The 20,309-nt window shown below is 42.7% G+C and overlaps 1 protein-coding gene across 2 annotated transcripts in view; it reads left to right on the top strand.

The window, feature by feature from the left end:
* Positions 1-2,440: 2,440 nt before the first annotated feature.
* The window catches only part of PTPN9 (protein tyrosine phosphatase non-receptor type 9), a 72,124-nt gene continuing 54,255 nt past the window's right edge, over positions 2,441-20,309 (top strand). The window contains exon 1 of one of the 2 annotated variants that reach the window (XM_055555803.1): positions 2,441-2,583. Coding sequence is in view for 1 of the 2 variants with exons in the window: in XM_055555802.1 (XP_055411777.1) it covers positions 4,441-4,503 (63 nt within the window). In the remaining variant the exon portion in view is untranslated. Of the gene's footprint in view, positions 2,584-3,747; positions 4,504-20,309 lie in introns of those variants that run through there. The other variant, XM_055555802.1, reaches the window with a different exon arrangement.

The raw sequence follows: 20,309 nt of genomic DNA on the forward strand, positions 1-20,309 counted from the left end.
AGTAGACAGCCAGGGTAGTCCCTGGCCTTACTTAATCTGTATCTGTCTTTTACACATGTCTTTCATAGGCAGTAGATATTTTGGAGCGATATTTAGGAGAACCTTTGGATTTTAGAAGTAAAGGTATTATGGGGGAAACTTTACAAAATTCTAATCACAGCTTTGGAAATACTTCTATTCCTAGACTCAAACAAATATTTTAAAAGGCAGGAGAAAAATGGTAAGACAGAGCTTTCAATGTTAAGGTGGCTGTCTTATTGATTCAGTCATTCAACACATATTCATGAAGGACCTGCCTACTAGGTACTAGGCTCTAGGCACTGAGGGTACCAGGGCCAGCAAGACAGATGTGGCTCCTGCCTTCCTGGCTAAGCAGGCAGACATGAGGCCAGTGAACATGGAAACTCATGCATAATTACTGACTGTGATCAGCTCTCTAATAAAGGATAAGCAGGTGCTAGGAGAGAGTAACAGGGAGCAGTTCAGGGAGTAGTCAAGGAAGATCTTACTGAGGAAGTAACTTTTGAACGAGACCTTAAGGATGAGTCAGATTTGTCTGGTGAAGGAGGTGGGAGGAAGGAGAGGGTAAGCTTTCTAGAGACAGACTTGAAACCTGTGCTTTCAAAGCAAAAAACAAATGTACAACCCCTAACACTCCTCTTCCTAAGGTTCCCTCTTTGTAATTTATTTTCCACTTTCAGATTTCAGTTCATGTTAATTTAATAAAACTGTGATTTTTTTTCCTGTCACCTATACTCCTTCAACCCTCTAGCCTTCCTTTTGAGGCCCTGCAGCCAAGCACTGAAAAATCCAAGCCTTTGTCAATACATATGGATCTACTTTATACACACACACACATACATGTATATATATTTATGTTTTTTGGAAGATCAAAACTTCAGCTACCTCATACTGTGATGGTGAGATCAATGAATGAAAAGAAGAGTGTGTGGCACTTGGTAAGGCTAAATAAATGTGAACTATTAGTTCAGTGTATGTGTGTATCATGATTTATTTACTGAGTATCTTATTGATGGGCCATTACATTGTTTCCAATCTTTTGTATTACAAATCGTCTTGTAGTTTCTAAGATTTGAGTGAACAGAAAGACAGTATTGCACTTGATTTTGTTAGTTCAAGCCTGCAGTTCAAGGCAAGCCTTTGTACTCTGATTCTCCCAAGATTTCCCACTCAGAGCAAATCCAGCCAGCTGCCTTGCACTTGGTTCTGTTCCTTACGTCTCTGCTAAGAAACTTCCAAACATTATCCTGTTTGGACTGTGATAGGCAACAGTTCCAGAAAACTGTTCCCTTACACACCCACACGCCCACACACAACAGCTGTGCTTCTGAAAACTCTGCTGATCTCTCTCTCCTAGCTCACTCAGTTCAACCTCCCCCTTTTAAAATTTCTGTCACCAGATACCTGCATGAGGAGTCAGAATGCTAGGATTCAAGTTTGAGTTCAATACTAATTAATTAGCTGTGTTGCACCAACTCCTGGTATCCTGAGGGTCATTGGCAAAAACAAGTGTAAATAGTGGGTTGAGAAACTTCAATCTCTTCTACGTCCACTCGGTGATTTGTACTACTCAGGTTTGCCATTTCCTACTCCAGCTTAGCCCTAGAGCCATTTGCCTGCTTTGGGATAACAACCATATTTAAGTTACTATTAAAAAAATTGTTTTGGAAAAGGTTATACATCCATGTGCAAAATTTAAACACACACACAATGTTGTTAGAAGTCAAAATAGTGGTAACTCAAGTAGTGACTGGGAGGGGACATAGGAGGACTTTGACAAGTTGGGAATTTCCTGATCTCTGTGCTGGTTACATGGGTGTGTTCAGTTTACAAAAATCATGCTGTACACGTATTTTCACCTTTATGTATATATATTATACATCACTAAAAAGTTCTTAAAAGAAACTTAAAATGTATAATTGATCATATAGGGGAACGTCTCCCTCTTCCCTTCTGTTCCCAAGAATCCTAGTTCCCCTCCTGGGAGACCACCACCGCTCTCTTTCTTGTGTATCCCCTCAAACCTTTTCGGTGTATAAATAAATTTACAAATACATATTCATTTCTTTCTTTATACAAGTGACAGCATGATATACACACTATTTGGGTCTTGCTTTTTTCTCACTTACTAACATAGCTTATGATGTTCCATTCCTTACATGTGGAAGAGACCACTGTCTTGTTCATGGTTGTAACCCTAGGGCAGACTCAGTGCCAGGCATATAAAATACTTGTTAAATAGTCCTCCAGAGGAGCATCCGGTTACAATACTGAAACTAACTTCTTTATGGGGTAATAAGCTCAACCTGGAGTCATCCTTACTGGTCCAAAGGATAAAGTAACCCATCTGCTGCTGCTGCTAAGTCGCTTCAGTTGTGTCCGACTCTGTGCGACGCCATAGACGGCAGCCCACCAGGCTTCCCCCGTCCCTGGGATTCTCCAGGCAAGAACACTGGAGTGGGTTGCAATTTCCATCTGAGACAGAAACAAATCCAACCACCAGGGGTTTCTTCTCTAATCAAAGGCAGCCTGAAGTTTCTATTGCAATGATGTAGAAATAAGGTGAGGTCAGCGGTTACTTTTAACTTATTTTTAAAAAATATTTATTTATTTAGGCTGTGCTACGTCTTCTTTGCAGCAGGCAGTCTTTCTCTAGCTGCCTCCAGCGGGGGCTCCTCTCTAGTTGTGGCCTGAGGGCTTCACATTGTGGTAGCTTCTCTTACGGCAGAGCTCAGGCTCTAGGGCGGGTGGGTTTCAGTAGTTGTTGTCTATGGGCTCCATTGCCTTGCAGCATGTGGGGTCTTAATTCCCTGACCAAGTCTGGAGTCCAATGTCCAAGGTCTCCTGCGTTGGACCACTGGACCACCAGGGAAGTCCCACCAGAGGTTACTTTTTAAGTTCCAGAAGGAGCATCAGAACTCAGAGCATCTTCCTCTGTTGTCTGAGGACCCCTCCTGTTGGCCTCTGTGACCTCTCCAGCCCTCTGCCCTTGGCACTGGCCGTGGCACTACTTGTTAGCTGCATCCCTTTCAGAGTATTTTTGGTCTGGAATGATGCAAAAACATACTAGACCCAGTCCTGCCTTCCCAGTGCCCTCTCTATTCCCAAACTGACACCCAAGACCTTCCCCAAGCTCTTTGCTGCTCTCGCCTTCATGAAAATCAAACGCTTGCATACACTGCGTGATTCCTGCAAGGGGTTCGAAATTGAATGGTGTTTCTTTTGAAGCACTAAATTTAACCACGCGGATAATGGATTACCGGATACCGGTGGCAAGGAGTGAGAGCGAGCTAGGGCCGCAAGCAGCTAGCTAATAGGATCTGTTTCTTCTACCTGCGGACCCTGGACTTCGTAAGCAACATTTCCAGGGGTCTTCCAGTCAGCAAGTGAGGTGGAAGTGGGTGACGACTGTGGATTCCTCACAAGGAAGTAATAGCAGCAAGTAACCTCAGTCCAGGTGCCTATGGCAGCTAGTTTTCAAACACTTGTATTTTTCTTCCTCCTCCACGGAGCTTAACCTCTCGAAACTCACACCCTTTTTCTTCCTTTTTCTCGCTCCGCGCGCTGCATAAGTCCCCGAACCCCTCCCCCGCCCCGGTTCCTCTGGGTCTCCGCTCCCGGCGCCGGCCTTCCCCCGCCCCCGCCCCCTCTTCGCGTCCCCCTCCTCGCGCTCCGCAGCCCCCGCCCTTGGGCTCCTCTCTGTCTCCCCCTCCCGGACGGCGTCAGCGCTCGGCCGGGCCCTCCGCGTCGCCAGTTTGTGAATGAGACGCTCAGTTTCTCAATGGAGCCGCGGGGGGCTCGGGCGGGCGCAGTGCGGCCGCAGCGCTGGCAGTGAGCCGGGAGGGGGGCGCCTTTCCCTCGCTCCCTCCTTCTCTCCCTTCCTCCCGCCACCGCGGCTTTTGAGGAACGGGGCTGAGAGTCCGCGGCGCAGGTCGCAGGGCCCCGCATCCCCGAGGACGCCTCCGTCGCGTTCTGCTGGAGCCGGAGCGCCGGCGACGAAGCTGGACGCCGAGGAGGCCGGTGGCCTTCGGGATATTTCCCCCTACTCCCCGCGGTCCTTTGCTCTGGGTTTAGAAACTTCTTGATTTCCCATTTCCTTTTTTAAATCCCGATTAGCTCCTCGCCTGCACTGGTTTTTTTTTTTTTTTTCCGGGAGAGGTTGGGGAGTGTGAGGAAAGGAACGAAGAAAATAAAAAAGAATTTCCGCCCAGAAGACAGCGACAGTTCTGAGAGCTTTTTCTTACGGAAACAGAAGCGGCGTTTGCGGCCGCCGCGGGCGCGGGGCCCCGCCGGCCCAGCCATGCGCGAGCCGGCCCCGGGCTGCTGAGGCGCGGGCACGCGGAAGCGGAGGCCCACCGCACCGGGCTCCCCGCGCTCCCGGGCGACTTCTGTCCGCCGGGCGGCGGCAGCGGCGGTGGGATGGAGCCCGCGACCGCGCCCCAGCTCGACATGGCGCCGGAGCTGACCCCGGAGGAGGAGCAGGTAAGCCGGGCTGCGGCCGCGGCGGTGGGTGTGTCCGGACCCCCGAGGCCTAGCAGGGCTGCGCTCTTCGCGGCCCCGGGTCCGCGATGGCCTCCAACCCCCTCCCCCCGCGGCCGCGCCCCAGGCCGTCATCCCCCCAGCCAGGGGCGCCGCTGGTCTCTGCTTCTGCTCCCGGCCTCTTCAGTCTGCTGCTTACGGGCCGCGTATTGCCCCCTCCCCGTATTCCGATGATGATTGCAGTTTCTCCAGTTGGGGGCCTCCCTTTACCCTTACCAACATCCCCCGACGTTTGTAAGAACACCTACATTGCCTCTGGCCCTTCCACCCCTAAACGTGTTTTGCTTCATTCCGTGAGGGTTTGTGGTTTTCTAAGGTCAGAGAAAGCCCACTTTGGGGGCCGGATTCCTTCGGGGACTGTGTCTCCTCCCCAGGACAGTGAGAACTCCACAGATGCTCTAGATTTTCAGACGAGCCCCTCGGGCTTCTTAGAGGGCTGTGGCCTACTTGGACATCATTCTGGAAGATCCAGGCCTTCTCAGGCTCCCAAAGTCCCTGGCCTTGACTGTCCTGTTTAGTTTTTTCTGGCTGGGCGCATCCCTTCACCCCCACTTACCTACCCTTATCTCATCTCACTGTCTCCATCTTTCTGAAGTCTACATTGAGCCCCATTGTCCCTTAAAGCTTTAAGCTCCCTGAAGGAAACGCTTTGCGGTGTCATTTGAGGGCCTCAGATAAGGAAAGAGCCCAGGGTCCTTATAACTTTCCCTCGCCCACATTACTGTTGGGGAGACATGGACCACTCCTCTGAGGACGGTAGGAAAATCTGCTAGCTGAGATTGGAACCCTAAAGTCTTTTTGCTCTTTCTTCCTTAGCACTGCCCACATCCATGGTCAGATATAGCCATGCTCTGATTCTATGTTTAAAAACAAAACAAATAAACAGAAAAAAAAACCTAAAAAAAGAAAAAAAGATGAACCATGCTGGTAACCATTTCATGCTTGCCAGGCCTTGTTTCCAAGGACCACATTTGGTAGTACAGTCTCTAGTGTGAAGACAGTCTGGTTTTACAAACTAATATTGGTTAATAGGCTTGTTTAAGACCAGGTTTTTAAAATGCCCTTGACTTTTCTCCTCATTTGTGGAGATGACTTTTTTCATATTTGGCTTCAGACCACAGTTTTGTCTTTTGACACCTAGAGATAAAATCAGCATGAGGAAAAAAAAAAATTCTGCTGCTCTGTACAAGCAGTGGTAACATCCTGGTAACTGTAGTGTACTGCAAGCAGGTGGCCAAGGAGACCACCCTGCCAAAATTAGGGAAATACTACTTCAGTACTAAGATGCCATGTGTTTGGTTGATTTTAAATGGGCAAAACTCTTTCACTTCTTTTCTTTTGGTTAGTCAGATTTGAAGTTTTTATATTTCTGAGACTTGAGAGCATCAGTATTCCACTATGAAAATGCCATTTGGTTGCAAATTAAAAAATTTAAACCGAGAGAAGTAAATATTAAAGAGTACATAGTATTGATAAAGTATTAACTTTATTTTGTACATATATACAAGGTATATACATATATACAACTGTGTTTAAACTAGAAATAATGTTGAATGAATGTGATGGAATTAACAAGGACTAGATGGAAATAGTAAAATGTACATATATTAAGATCAACAAGTTCTGTGGGTTTTTTAACTATAACTTTTCCTACAAAACAACAAGTTTTCTACAGTCACTTCAAAATGTTGAGACATAAACATAAAAGCATAATTCCAATTGTGGTAATGCCTGATGAAATATCATATTTTAATTTAATATCACATAAGAGTACTCTTAACTGGTAAGATTACTTTAAACTATTGAAATTAAACAGCAGCAGATGCATTTTAGGCTTATCAAAGTAGTTATCATGGGAAATAACACTTCATTCCACAATGCCCCATTGCTCAAACCAGTTTTAGAACTCATTTGGAGTTTATTTCAAACTTTGTATCAGAATCTTTGAAATACATTTAGTGTTGGGAAAATCTTGTACATTTGAGCATCCATCTGATTTTGGGAAATAGAAAAAAAAAATTTGGAATCCTATTTCATAGGTAAAGGAGGATATCAAAATGTTTAACATAGTTTCAGGCTCTTTATGAGGTGTGTAAACGGTCTTAAAGATGTTTCTGGAACAGATCCCTCTCAAATAGTACCTCTTTCTATACAGTCGTGCAAATCATAAACCCAAAAGTTTTCTTGGATACTCTGCTCTCTTTCAGCCCCTGTATGCTGTACATCATCACGTTTTCCTGAATATCTCTTGAATTCTTTGACTTCTTCCACCCTCACCACCACCATTATCGTCACCCTAGTTCAAGCTGCTGTCATATCCTGACAGAACTTTTGTTTCCTACTTGATCCATCTGCATTCCTTAGCTCTTTTTCCAAGAAACAAAGGCAAATCGCAAATCTGATTGCATCTTCCCTTCCCTGTGTGTGTTAGTCACTCAGATGTGTCTGACTCTGTGACCCCCATGAACTGTAGCCCACTAAGCTCCTGTCTCCAGGCAAGATACTGGAGTGGGTAGCCATTCCTTTCTGTAGGGGATCTTCCCGACACAGGGATTGAACCTGAGTCTCCTGCATTGCAGGCAGATTCTTTATCATCTGAGCCACCAGGGAAGCTCCAAATGTAAGCATTTATAAAAGCCTCAGTGGTTTTTCATAGCTCTTAGGATTGTTACAGCTTGTGAATGATTTGTTACAGCTCTTGAATGTGGTCTGCAGTGCCTCAGCCCTTGTATGGTTTAGAGCCCTAGCTTATTCTCACAGTTCATCTTTGCTCCAGGAGCACTGGCCTTTTGGTCCTGCATTCTTGCCTGTTTCCTCCTGCTCCAAGGTCTTGGCACAAGTTGCTTTCCTCTGTCTGGAAATATCCTCCACTGTTAATTCCCTCTTCATCCTTCAGCTCATGGGAAGACCTTCCTTGTTCTCCTTAGTTAGGTTAGATCTGTTATTGGCTCTTGGAGTACCGTGTACTGTCCTCTACATCCCTTGTCACAAGTTTACACCATTTGTATCCGGGAGTTGGTGATGGACAGGGAGGCCTGGCGTGCTGCAGTTCATGGGGTCGCAAAGAGTCGGACACGACTGAGTGACTGAACTGAACTGAACTGATGATTGTATGGGGCTTCCCAGGTGGCACTAGTGGTAAAGAACCCTTCTGGCTAACGCAAGAGATAAGAGATGCTGGTTTGATCCCTGGGTTGGGAAGATCCCTCTGGAGGAGGGCATGGCAACCCGCTCCAGTTTTCTTGCCTGGAGAATCCCCATGGCCAGAGGAGCCTGGTGGGCTACAGTCCATAGGGTTGCAAAGAGTCAGACACAACTAAAGCGACCTAGCATGCACATGATTGTATGATGGGAAGCTCCATGAGGCTTGAACTGTGTCTGGTTTTGCTCACCATCATATGAACATTGCTGAGCATGACTGGCACTTAATGAACTATTAGGAAGTATAGTACTGGTGGAATGAAGAGTAGTTCTATTTGTGATATGTATACAGACAGCATCATCTTTCCAAGTGGCTTATAAAAATAAGGGCATTGTTCATTTTTATATATGTTTTGAATGTCATCATTATTACTCGGTAGTCTCATTTCCTATCTAGTCATGTTTTAAACTGATATTATACCCAGTCCTTTGTAACCTTGATGTTTCTTGCCTTTATGTTTTCAGTTCTCAATATTATAAAGCCTACAATTGAGTTACAAGAAAAAGCATGCTTTGCCTTTAAGAAGTTCACATGAATAACAACAGGGTAATAACAGTAACTGTTTCCTGTGCTCCTGCTTTGAGTCAGGCTCTGTGCTGGGCATTGCACATACAGTTAATCCTCATAAGATTGGAATTATTGCCTCATTTTGCAAACGAGAAAACTCAGACTGAGAGAAGGAAATTGCCCAAATGCACATAGATGGCAGGTAATGGGGGCTTCCCTGATGGTTCAGTGGTAAAAGACCCACCTGCAATGCAGGAGACCGGGATTGATCCCTTTCTGGGTTGGGAAGATCCCCTGGAGAAGGAAGTGGCAACCAACTCCGGTATTCTTGCCTGGGAAATCCCGTGGACAGAGGAACTTGACAGGCTGCAGTCCATGGGGTGTCAAAAGAGTTGGACATGACTCAGAGACTAAACAACGACAGCAGCAAGCAAGTGATGGAGCCTTGGTTTCCACTCAGCTCTAGGTTATTCTGCCTCCACTGCAGATGTTCGCTCTGTTACACTCACTACATTACATCTTGTGAAGCGGTTAACCAGCTTAATAAGGTGCCTACATGGATATGTAATAGCTAATTTTGGGTTTGGGTATTGATACATATATGCACATATATACATGTATTGATATGTGTTTGAGTTTGAAGTTTTTTTTAAATGAAAAGAGTTCTATTTGTTTATTTGGCTGCACCAGGTCTTAGTTGCAGCACAAGGGATCTTTGATCTTCACTGTAGCATGCAGGATCTTTAGTTGTAGCATGTGGGATCTAGCTCCCTGACCAGGGATGGAACCTGAGCTTCTTGCATTGGGAGCTCAGAGTCTTAGCCAAACTGGACTACCAGAGAAATCCTTGATGATGCTTCTTAAAATATAGTATTAAAAATTCAGGGGCTTTCTTGGTGGTCCCGTGGCTGGGACTCCACACTCCCAGTGCTGGGGACCCGAGTCCATCCCTGGTCAGGGAACTAGATCCCACGTGCTGCAACTAAAGATTGAAGATTTGGTGTGCTGCAAATAAGACCCTACCCAGCCAAATATATTAAAAAAAAAAAAATGCAGACAGAAAAATTTGGAAAACCTTATTCAGACCTGTTTATTTCCAGCAGAAACATATTGTACAGCCTGTGCAAGAAATTATGATGAAATTACTCTTGGAAAAAATTTGTTCCTTAAGATAGAGCTGGCAACTCTCCATTTTGAGGTGTGGCTACAATAAAAATTTACTTTTTAAAATATTTTCTTTTTCTTTTGTATATGAGAGATAGCTCTTCTTAGAGCCAAATATGAAGGATATTATTTCTCCAAACTGTAAAAGCCAAGGTGTTTTTGTGTCAGAAATATATTCTTTTTTTGATATGTTTATATGTGAATATAAAAGCCTTTCTTAATAGGCTGGCAAAATTGTAAATTTGCCAGTGTGAAGGGTAATTTCTGCATTTCAGTACTAATCTTCATTCTTATTATTGTAATTGTCTTAGTTTTACTTTTCCAAAGCAGGTACTCTCACATTTGTAACTTGACCTGAAGTTGGTAATTTTATCAGATATGCTAAATTATAATTAACTTGACCACCAGGGTTAGTTAAGGGTGTCTTACTTATCTGTTCTGTGTCCACATAACCTACAGAAAGTGGGATATCTTGGATTGCATCAATTTAGGATAAGTTATGAGGAAAACTTCCTCTTTGCAATAAACCTTAAAAGAAAGACGTTTAACAAGGATTATAAACCTATTTGATGGGCTATCTAAGGAATTACAGCCTTTAGGGTCTTTTGGTTTTTCACAGATTTCCCAGTAATGGCCAGTAGATTAATTGTTTTCTAAAATAGTTACACTTTTATTCATATTTTCATTTTAGTTCTAATAACTTACAGAATCCTTCTGTCACATTATAAATAATGAGTGTTTTTTAAAGTTGTTGTAACAGATAATCTACTAATACTTACTTTCAAAGCTTCCAAAGAAAATTTTTATTTTCAGAGTTCATGTTGTTTAGAGCTTATTTGTAAGGATTAATAAGCTAATGCATTTAGATAGTAATGCATTACACAGTCAGCACTCCGTTACATTAGTCATTATATTCTCTCTCTTTGAATAGTGAAAGAGTTTAGAGCCAAGTTAGCTTAAACCAATCCTAAGGGAAAAGAATATTCATATTTCACACTGAGGACCATCACTTAGCATGGATTCTTTTGACTGCCAGAAAATATTTATCTTGCAACTTCATAGTGTAATTTTCAAAAAGCTATTTTGATTCTGTGCCATGATTTGTGTTCTTATAACAGGATTTTCTGAAATTAAAATTTTAACTGCCTTGCAGTGGACTTTAGAGATTTTTGGCATTTTTCCCAAGGGCAGGGGTTTTGTCCTGGTTCTTGTGGCCAAGAACTTCCCTTTTCCCACAGCCTCACATGTCCTGTGCTAAATGTCATCTGTCCCCCTGGAAGTAACCATACGTCAAGGACCAAATGATTCATAATGTTGAGTCCTTCCAGAAAGGGGAAGGAGAGGAGGGGTAGATGAAGAATTCTCATTCCTTTCCTTATTGCCAGTAGCTAAAGAAATTGTAATTAGCACTTAGGCAAGATCTCATTTGGATGTGAAAATTTGCTTCTTTTAAAACTTCTGAGTATATCAGGGGTCTTGGGCTTTAGTTGTGAATGTTAAAGAGACCTGCACATTTTCCCCAAGGAACCTAACTTCTATTACTTACTAATGAATTGAAAAGTAAGACAAACACTCTAAAAAGGAAATGAACTGTTTAACAGAGGTAAAAGTTAAAACTCATTGTAGGTCAGTACAGCTGAATCTCATTTTATGACATATATATCTTTATTATCGTGGAAAAGACATAGTAATGTTGGGATTCTCCAACTTTGTTATCTAAATACTCAGTTCAATTCCGTCACTGTGTCCGATTCTTTGTGACCCTATGGACTGCAGTATGCCAGGCTTCCCTGTCCATCACCAACTCCCGGAGCTTGCTCAAATTCATGTCCATCGAGTCGGTGATACCATCCAGCCGTCTCATCCTCTGTCGTCCCCTTCTCCTCCTGCCTTCACTCTTTCCCAGCCTCAGGGTGTTTTCCAATAAGTCCACATATTAAGACCTATTTTATAGCAGAATGGCTGATCCACTGCAGTGTCAATATTATACATCAGAGCCCCTAACTCTAGTTATTTGTTCAGGTACTTGGGTGTTCAGTGCAATTTCAGCCATTTCACACCTGTTTTATCACTCTGTCTTGATGTCTTAGACAGTTAGGGCTACTTTCTTTTTCCAAATCAATCATTATTACATTTCCGGTGCTCCCCCGTATGCCTCCACGCTGGAATAGTCACTGTTTTTTATTCCTCTTCCTCTGGAGTAGGGGCAGATATCTCTAGAATAGGTAGTTAAGCTTGCGCTGCTCAGTGCTGGAGGGCCTGTGCTTACTGGAATGAGCGCTTTCATATATGATTTTGAAAAGACCTCGTTAGAACCTAACTGAGATGGCTTGGGGCTGGGGGCTGGGAATAGGAGACAGAAAAGCTTCAGAGTCCATGGGAAGAGTTGTTTATTAAGGACTGGTTATCTCTTAGGTCCAGACTATAAAACGATGAAACCCAAACAGTAGATTAGAGGTGGCTTTTTCTTTAGTTTCTGCTTCTGAGAAAAGCATTCCATTCTTTTCTCTGGGAAAGACAATTTCTGTTACGTACTGGTTTCCTCTAAAATACCAGATCCATTCAAAACAAACATGCACACTTCTTGTCTTTTTATCCAGCATGGGTGGCACAGATCTAACTAGCCTAGTAGCATTATTATGAGACCAGAATTTATTCTCAGAATTGATGGGCACATTCTAAAGAGAATCATCCATGACTTTAATCCTGAAGTGTCTGGGGATATTAATCCATTAATTACTTTTTCATTGAACAAATGGCTGATCTTTCCTTTTGCGTTTACTTTTCTATACCTCATTGTAACACGATAGACATCATTATTAAAATGCACCTATTTTGAAATAGGTTTTTTATATTAGCTACAATGATCATGTTTCCTTTATCATTAAAACCAGTAACTTTCTGTAGAAAGTGCTGCATGCTCTGTACAGGTTTGGGATTATGTTATTAACTGGTGAGATCCCAGTGTTTAAGATTAATGCAAATCTGGCTGTTTTTCTAAACAATATTTACAGGTGAAATCTGGGCCTTTGGAGAGTTGATGGCAATGAGTCTCAGGTAAACGTCAGGAATCCTTGGCTTCCTTTGTGGCTCCAGCCATTTTATCTAATACTTTATTAATTTTATTTAAGTCCCTTACGGGCTTCCCTTGTGGCTCAGATAGTAAAGAATTTGCCTGCAGTGCAGGACACCCAGGTTTGATTTCTGCATCGGGAAGATCCCTGGAGAATGGAATAGCTAACCACTCTAGTATTCTTGCTTGGAGAATGGAATGGACAGAGGAGTTTGGTGAGCTACAGTCCATGGGATCACAAAGAGTCAGACATGACTGAGCAGCTATTACTTTAAACTCCCTTACAGTTACAAAATGCTCAATAAATATCTGTGATAATAGTATTCTTACCCTTTGTGCTATAGGAAATTATGTTTTTCAAATAAGAATAGGAGGAAAAATTAAGAATCTTACTTTGTAGCAATGAAATAGAAGATTTCTAGGTGGCCTAAGACTTCTAACAATTGAATACTGTATCTCGAAGATGGTAGTGAGGCTGCCTGTGCTCATTTTATGCTAGTAGCACTTAATGCACCATCCATTGGTCCGTTGGTTTACTTCCTCTTGGTTAATAGATTTCTTGTTTAAGTGCACTGATTATCATCTTTTTGTTTTTTCCAGATAAAACTTGAAAAGGTCATCTGATGATCTAAAAATGACATGCTTAGAGTACAAAGAATTATAGTTTATGTCATCTTTCATATCTTGGTTCAACAGCTTTTGTGAAAAAATTCCCATTCCATTGTTCATATCAGTGGTTCTCAACCAGGGTGATTGTATTTATTTCCAAACTTAAAACCTTTTATTTTGCGTTTGGGTATAGCCAGTTATGGGGAAGGAAATGGCAACCCACTCCAGTATTCTTGCCTGGAAAATGCCATGGACAGAGAAACCTGGCGGGCTGCAGTCCATGGCGTCACCAAGAGCTGGACACGACTGAGGACGCACACACACAGAGCCAGTTAACATTATTGTGGTAGCTGCAGGTGAACGGCAAAGGCACTCAGCCATATATATGCATGTATCCATTCTCCCCTAAACCCCCTCCCATATTTTTACATTTTTTAAAATTTATTTTTGGCTGTACTGGATCTTTGTTGCTGCAAGAGGACTTTCTCTAATTGTGGCGAGAGGACTTCTCGTTGCGGCGGCTTCTCTTATTGCACGAGCACAAGCTCTAGGGCTCTCAGGCATCCAGAGTGGCTCGTGGGCTCTAGAGTGCAGGCTCAGTAGTCGTGGCTCATGGGCTTAGTTACCCGTGGCATGTAGAATCTTCCCAGACCAGGGATCAAACCCATGTCCTTTGCATTGACAAACAGATTCTTAACCACTGGACCACCAGGGAGGTTTGTCAATCACTAGGGTGTTCTTTTGAAAGAATGATGCTACAGCTGAAACTCCAGTACTTTGGCCACCTCATGCGAAGAGTTGACTCATTGGAAAAGACTCTGATGCTGGGAGGGATTGGGGGCAGGAGGAGAAAGGGACGACAGAGGGTGAGATGGCTGGATGGCATCACCGACTCGATGGATGTGAGTTTGGGTGAACTCCTGGAGTTGGTAATGAACAGGGAGGCCTGGCGTGCTACAATTCATGGGGTCTTAGAGTCGGACACAACTGAGCGACTGAACTGAACTGAACTGAGATACATTTGATTGTCCCAACTGGGGATGCTACTGGGATCTAGTGGGTAGAGGCCAGTAATGCTGCCAGTATAATGATGGGCATAGAGCCCACCACAACCAAAGGTGAATTGGCCCAAAATGTCAGTAGTGCCAAGGTTGAGAAACCTGTTTATATCTGAAAAATTTTGTAGTTCTTAGGAACAGAGTTACAAGTTCCTACTTTTTAGTTCAAGGTAGGTCTTTGGTTAACACAGTAAATATTTATTCAAATTCTGTGTCCCTAAATACTGGTTTTTGCAATTGACTTCACATACTGAAAAACTCCACAGTCTAGAACATAATTATTTTGCAGCATAACCATCACACAAGATAGAATGAGACATTTCCACAGCCTTTGCTGGGGTTTTCAGAGACTAGAGATTTTATGTGACTGGCAGAATGCTACTTGAGTCCTGCCATGGGATGATAATGGGAATTGTGATTTTTACTTTCCCTTCCAAGTATTTCTGTGTTGCTACTAAGTGTCTGTGTTCTCCCAGTGAGTGAGGTGATTATTATGTATCAACTTCTTTCCCTTTTCATGTTAATGTCTACAAAGAGGAAAGTTTTACAGATCATAAACAGAAATACAGTTTGTTCATTCAGCAGTCATTTGTTCTCTGTTGCTGTGTGCCAGGTTCTTGTTCAGAATGGATTGAGGGCTCTTTGTCCTTGAGGAATTGCCCTCCAGTTATTTGTGGGCAGGTCTTGAATTGTGGGATATATACCAGGAAGGAGGACCTCTTATCTTCAACGAGGGCAGACACTTAATCTTATACATCTCTCGTGTACATTGTGAGAGTTCAAAATATGTTTGCTGAAGAATGAGTGAAACTGTGTATGTTGAAATTATTTATTCCTCACACACCCATGGTTTAGGATGTTTATCTTCCTGATATAGAGATTAAGTTCAGAAGCTTTCAGCAATCCACCAGGGAGGCAACCTGGGACTCAAGCTCTCTGATTAAATGCAGTGCTGTCTCTAGTAAATGTCATCTGTGTTAATCACGTGTTTCTATGTATGACACAGTACATACATATATACCAGAAACAGCTCTTTCTTGGCATTTGTATGTTAAATATTCCTGGTTTCAACCATTTACAAATTTCTCTACAGACATCTGATTCCATTGTTCCTAGCTGCTTGTTGTACATTTTTTTAATGGGATTAGTGAACCTGAAGTTTCATATAAGTCTCTGGTTGTACCTCTCAGAATGTTGTAGGTCTGTTGTTTGCCTTTATAAAACTAGTGTTTAGTCTTGTCTATGTGGAGTTTAATCTTTCAGATACTATTATCAGCATCATGGGAAAGTATATATGGTGTATTTGCCTACCAGTAATTAGGATGAGACTACAGCTTTTTAAATTGTTTTGTCCACGATACCTTCCGTTTACCCACGTTTTTGTCTGTACTTACACTACTACTGGGGCTTCCCTGGCGGCTCAGCTGGTAACGAATCCACCTGCAATGCAGGAGACCCCGGTTTGATTCTTGGGTCAGGAAAATCCCCTGGAGAAGGGATAGGCTACCCACTCCAGTATTCTTGGGCTTCCCTGGTGGCCCAGATGGTAAAGAATCCGCCTGCAATGCAGGAGACCTGGGTTCGATCTCTGGGTTGGAAAGAACCCCTGGAGGAGAGGGCATGGCAGCTCACTCCAGTATTCTTACCTGGAGACTCCCCATGGACTGAGGAGCCGGTTGGGCTACAGTCCATGGGGTTGCAAAGAGTCAGACACAGCTGAGCGAGTAAGCACAAGCACAAACTACTACTAGATTTCCCTTTCCAGCTCTTACCAAGCGTTAAAGTTGAGGAAGAAATTTTTTCCAAAAAAAGGATTTTTCCCCTTGATTTTACTTTCTGTACTTATAAATTTTCTTATGTTTGTAAAGGAAGACAAACAGTTACTAAGAGAGACCTAAAACCTTGAACATAAAACATAAGCACAAGAAAACAGTTTTAGTTGGGAATGAGACAGTTTGTCTCATTGATTTTACCTCCTCTATGCCAGGAAACCCCAGAAGTGAAGAGAAAAAGGTATTTCTGGCAAGGTTAGGGATATAGCTAGCAAGATTAAAATATACAGAAATTCCCAGCATACTTTTTTTTTAAAATCTTTTTAGATTAGGATTCTGAATGTTTTAGAGAAACCATCTGATGTTTTTTCATACTGAATGCTGGTGCACCATTTTGTTTATAGGAAATAAACTGCATTGTTATGGAATTAATAGTAACATTAAAAAAAAAATTGAAAACCATTCATTTTCTTTTCTTTAACCACCCAAAGCATCATTTTCTTTCACAGTTTATATCAGGCTAGGGAAGTGCTAGCTTTGGAGGTGATTTTTGTGAGAAAATTAGAAACAACTGGAAATCTGTGTTTTGAATAAAATCGCTCGGACCACTGGAACATGGAAACTAGTCAGAACCTCTCATTGCTGTCATGCTGTCCTTACAGTGCTGGGAGTATTGCTGAAAGCCCGCATCAAACTTGTGATGATAGTAGCGGCTAAGCACTAACTGGGGCTTCCCTGGTGGCTCAGACGGTAAAGCATCTGTCTACAATGCGGGAGACCCTGGTTCGATCCATGGGTCGGGAAGATCCCCTGGAGAAGGCGTGGCACCCACTTCAGTACTCTTGCCTGAAAAATCCCGTGGACAGAGGAGCCTGGTAGGCTGCAGTCTATGGGGTCGCTACGAGTCGGACACGACTGAGCGACTTCACTTTCACTTTTCACTTTCATGCATTGGAGAAGGAAATGGCACCCCACTCCAGTACTCTTGCCTGGAAAATCCCGTGGACAGAGGAGCCTGGTAGGCTGCCGTCTATGGGGTCGCTACGAGTCGGACACGACTGAGTGACTTCACTTTCACTTTCAAGCACTAGGGTGGCTACAATTAAAGAAGAAAAAACACCAAAAAAGAGAGAGAGAGGAAGAAAGAAAGAAAATAAGTGTTGGCATTGCCGGTGGGAATGTAATATGGTACAGCTACTGTGAAAAACAATTTGGTGGTTTCTCAAAAGGTTAAACATAGAACTACCTGTGTGGTGCAACAGTTTCATTTGTAGGTATGTATCCAAAAGATTAAAAGCAGGCACTCAAAAAGACACATGTAGGTGCATTCATAGCAACATTATTCCCAATACCAAAAGGTAGAAGCAGCCTGACTATCCAATGATAAATGAATAGCTAAACAGAATGTAGTATATACATATAATGGAGTATTATTCAGCTTTAAAAAGAAATGAAATGTTGATATATGCTATAACATGGATAGGTCTTAAAAACATTATGCTTACTGAAATAAGCCACACACAGAAGTCAAATGTATGATTCCACTTGTATAAGGTACAGATTCATGGAGACAGTAGAATACCAGGGACTGGGAGGAGGTGGAAAGGAGTTACTGTTTGATGAGTATACAGGTTTTGTTGAGGGTTATGGAGAAGTTTTGGGACTAGATAGTGGTGATGTTTCACCCAACTTTGTGAAAGCATTTAATGCCACTGAATTGTGTACTTAAAAATGGTGAAAAAAATCAAAAGTATTTTGTATATTATATCATAGTAAAAAAATAACAGTTAAGCACCATTCAAAGTGTTTTATGAATCTTAATTCATTTAGTGAATAATGCAGCTGGTGAGTCAAAGGAAAGAGAATAGGTGTTACTTCCGCTTCTCCTTGGCTCCTGATCTTAAGCCTAGAATCTCTTATAGAAGTACTATTTATTGTTTCTGGGTGTATCTATGTTAATGATTTGTTAGAATGTGAATTGTCATGTGTTTAAACTCCTGAATATTTCACCTGTGAGATCTCAGTTCACTTCTACTCTGTAGGAGAATAAGGAGTTTTCTGTGAAGAACAAAGTTCTGAGTGTTATGGTATAAATGGACCCTGTATATATAGCATTCTCGTCTCCTCCCCTCACCCCCCACCCCATTCCCACTACAGTTCTGGGAATGACTTGAAATATTGTTGATCTAGAGCCCTGGTTCTCAACGTGTAGTCTCCAGATCAGCAGCATAGGCATGCCTTAGGAGCTTGTTAAAAATGCAAATATTCACGTCTTATCCCAGACCTACTGAGTCAGGAACTCTAGGGCTGAGGTCTAACAGTATGTATTTTAACAAGTCTCCAAATGCATGCTCAAGTTGGAGAACTGGTAGTCCAGAAAATAACTAGGGTGTTATTGTACTGGTTGGGGAATCATTTAGAACTGAGTTTAAACATTTCAGTTCACTTTGGAAAGGAAAGATTTACAAATTGCTTACAAATTGCTCTGGAACTCTAGGTATTGTCTGAATGGGCTGAAAGCTGCAGGAATCATCTCATTCTGTACTAGAACTGTGTTGTTCCATAGCATTTACCACGATCTGATCCAAAGAAAGAGCAGAGCCTTACTACTTGAGAAGTAGAAAGGGAACCCGGATGTCTGCAAAACAAGGCATTGAGACACCTGATGTCCACTGCAGATGGCATTCCCTAGAGAGATGCTCGGCTTCCAAGGAAATATTGAATGAAAGAAGACACAGGCTGTTCAGATTTAGCTAGGAAAAACCTGCCAGCTTTGACAGGGCCAGTCCATAAGAAGCTTGTGTTACTCCAATGTCAGTTCCCCTGAGAATCTGGACCTAGGAGTTACCAGATTTTCCTGTCTGGGTCCTGTACAGGAGCTGAGCTTGTTCTGTTTGGAGTTGAAAATGGGACATTGCAGTGAGGACGACCAGATTGTAGGCAGCTTTTCCAGGCTTCATTCTTTGTAGGCCTCTTCGGTGCAATAAACTGATCTGCTTGTATTGTTTTATGAATGTGAGTAAGTTTGTCCTTTAGTTAGTGAGAGGCCTCCTTGGATTTGGAAGTATTAATCCAACAAGTTTGAGATGTCTGGATGACTGACATTGCCCAATTTGCAGTCTCCCAGCCAGATTCCATTTGAGGTCGTGGTCGCAGTTTCTTGAATGTGTGACAGTCAAGATTCAGTAACCTAAGGCTTGGCCGTAGGAATAAAACTGGGCCAGTTAAATTTGGTGTCGATAAGCAACAGCTGGTCTAATATGCAGGCCAGGACCAGGTTAGCCACAGATCTGAGGTGCTGAATCCTAAAGTGTTGGATTAGAAATTGACAAATCAGCCCTGTTAGATCCATTTGACATTGGCAAAACTGAGCCTGAGGGGTGTGAGAGAGGGTGAGGAGAGGGGGATGGAGATGAAGATGGGGGGAGGAGATATATGGGGGTGATGTGCTAGTTATTAGGGAATGGAAGCAGTTGAGAGGGTAGCTTCATTGTGTGAAGTGGGAGGGAATATAAAACCAAAAAAGAAGGAACTAGCTATTACATTTTCAAAGCATCTCACCACTCTGATCTTTTCTTGGACTGATTTTTATTTGCCAGTGACCATCTTAAAGTTTAGCATCAGAACTGAAGACACTATTACAAACAATGTCTGATAGGCCCCCTTGTTTTGGGCACCACGCTTCTGTAATGTGCTCCAAATTCAAAACAATTTTTGGCAGTTTTAATTAACTGTTGACTAATAGATTCAAGTCAACTAAGATTCCTAAGTCTTTTCTTATGAGCTTCTGTTAAATTTCATCTGATGCTTCTAAAATTTATTTTCTTGCCTTTATCCTTAAATATCATTTTGTTAGATTTAATGTTCACTACCATTTGTTGAGCTTTAAGAGTCAAAAACTTTACAAATATTACTTTTTCTTCCCTCTTACACCAATTCTGTGGGCGTGTTATTCCCATTTTATTTGTTTGTGTGATTTATTTTATTTTTGGCTGTACTGGGTCTTCACTGCTTCATTTGCGAGGGCTTTCTCTAGTTGCAGCAAGCAGGGGCTTCTCTCGTTGCAGAGCATGGGCTTTAGGCACGGGGGCTTCAGTAGTTGGGGCTGAGGGGCTGCAGAGCGTGGGCTCTGTAGTTGTGGTGCATGGGCTTAGTTGCTCCAGAGCACGTGGAGTCTTCCCAGGCCAGGGATGGAATCCCTGTCTGGCAGGCGGATTCTTATCTGCTGCACCACCAGGGAAGTCCCATTACTCGCTTTTTAAAGGTGTGGAGTCTTTAAGGCTCAAAGGAGTAACTTACTTGCATTCTAAACACTAAGTGCTAGATCCTGGAATTCCAACCCTTGTCTGTCTGACCCCAAAGCT

Source organism: Bubalus kerabau, chromosome 19 (assembly GCF_029407905.1).
Source record: "Bubalus kerabau isolate K-KA32 ecotype Philippines breed swamp buffalo chromosome 19, PCC_UOA_SB_1v2, whole genome shotgun sequence".
Lineage (NCBI taxonomy): Eukaryota > Metazoa > Chordata > Mammalia > Artiodactyla > Bovidae > Bubalus > Bubalus kerabau.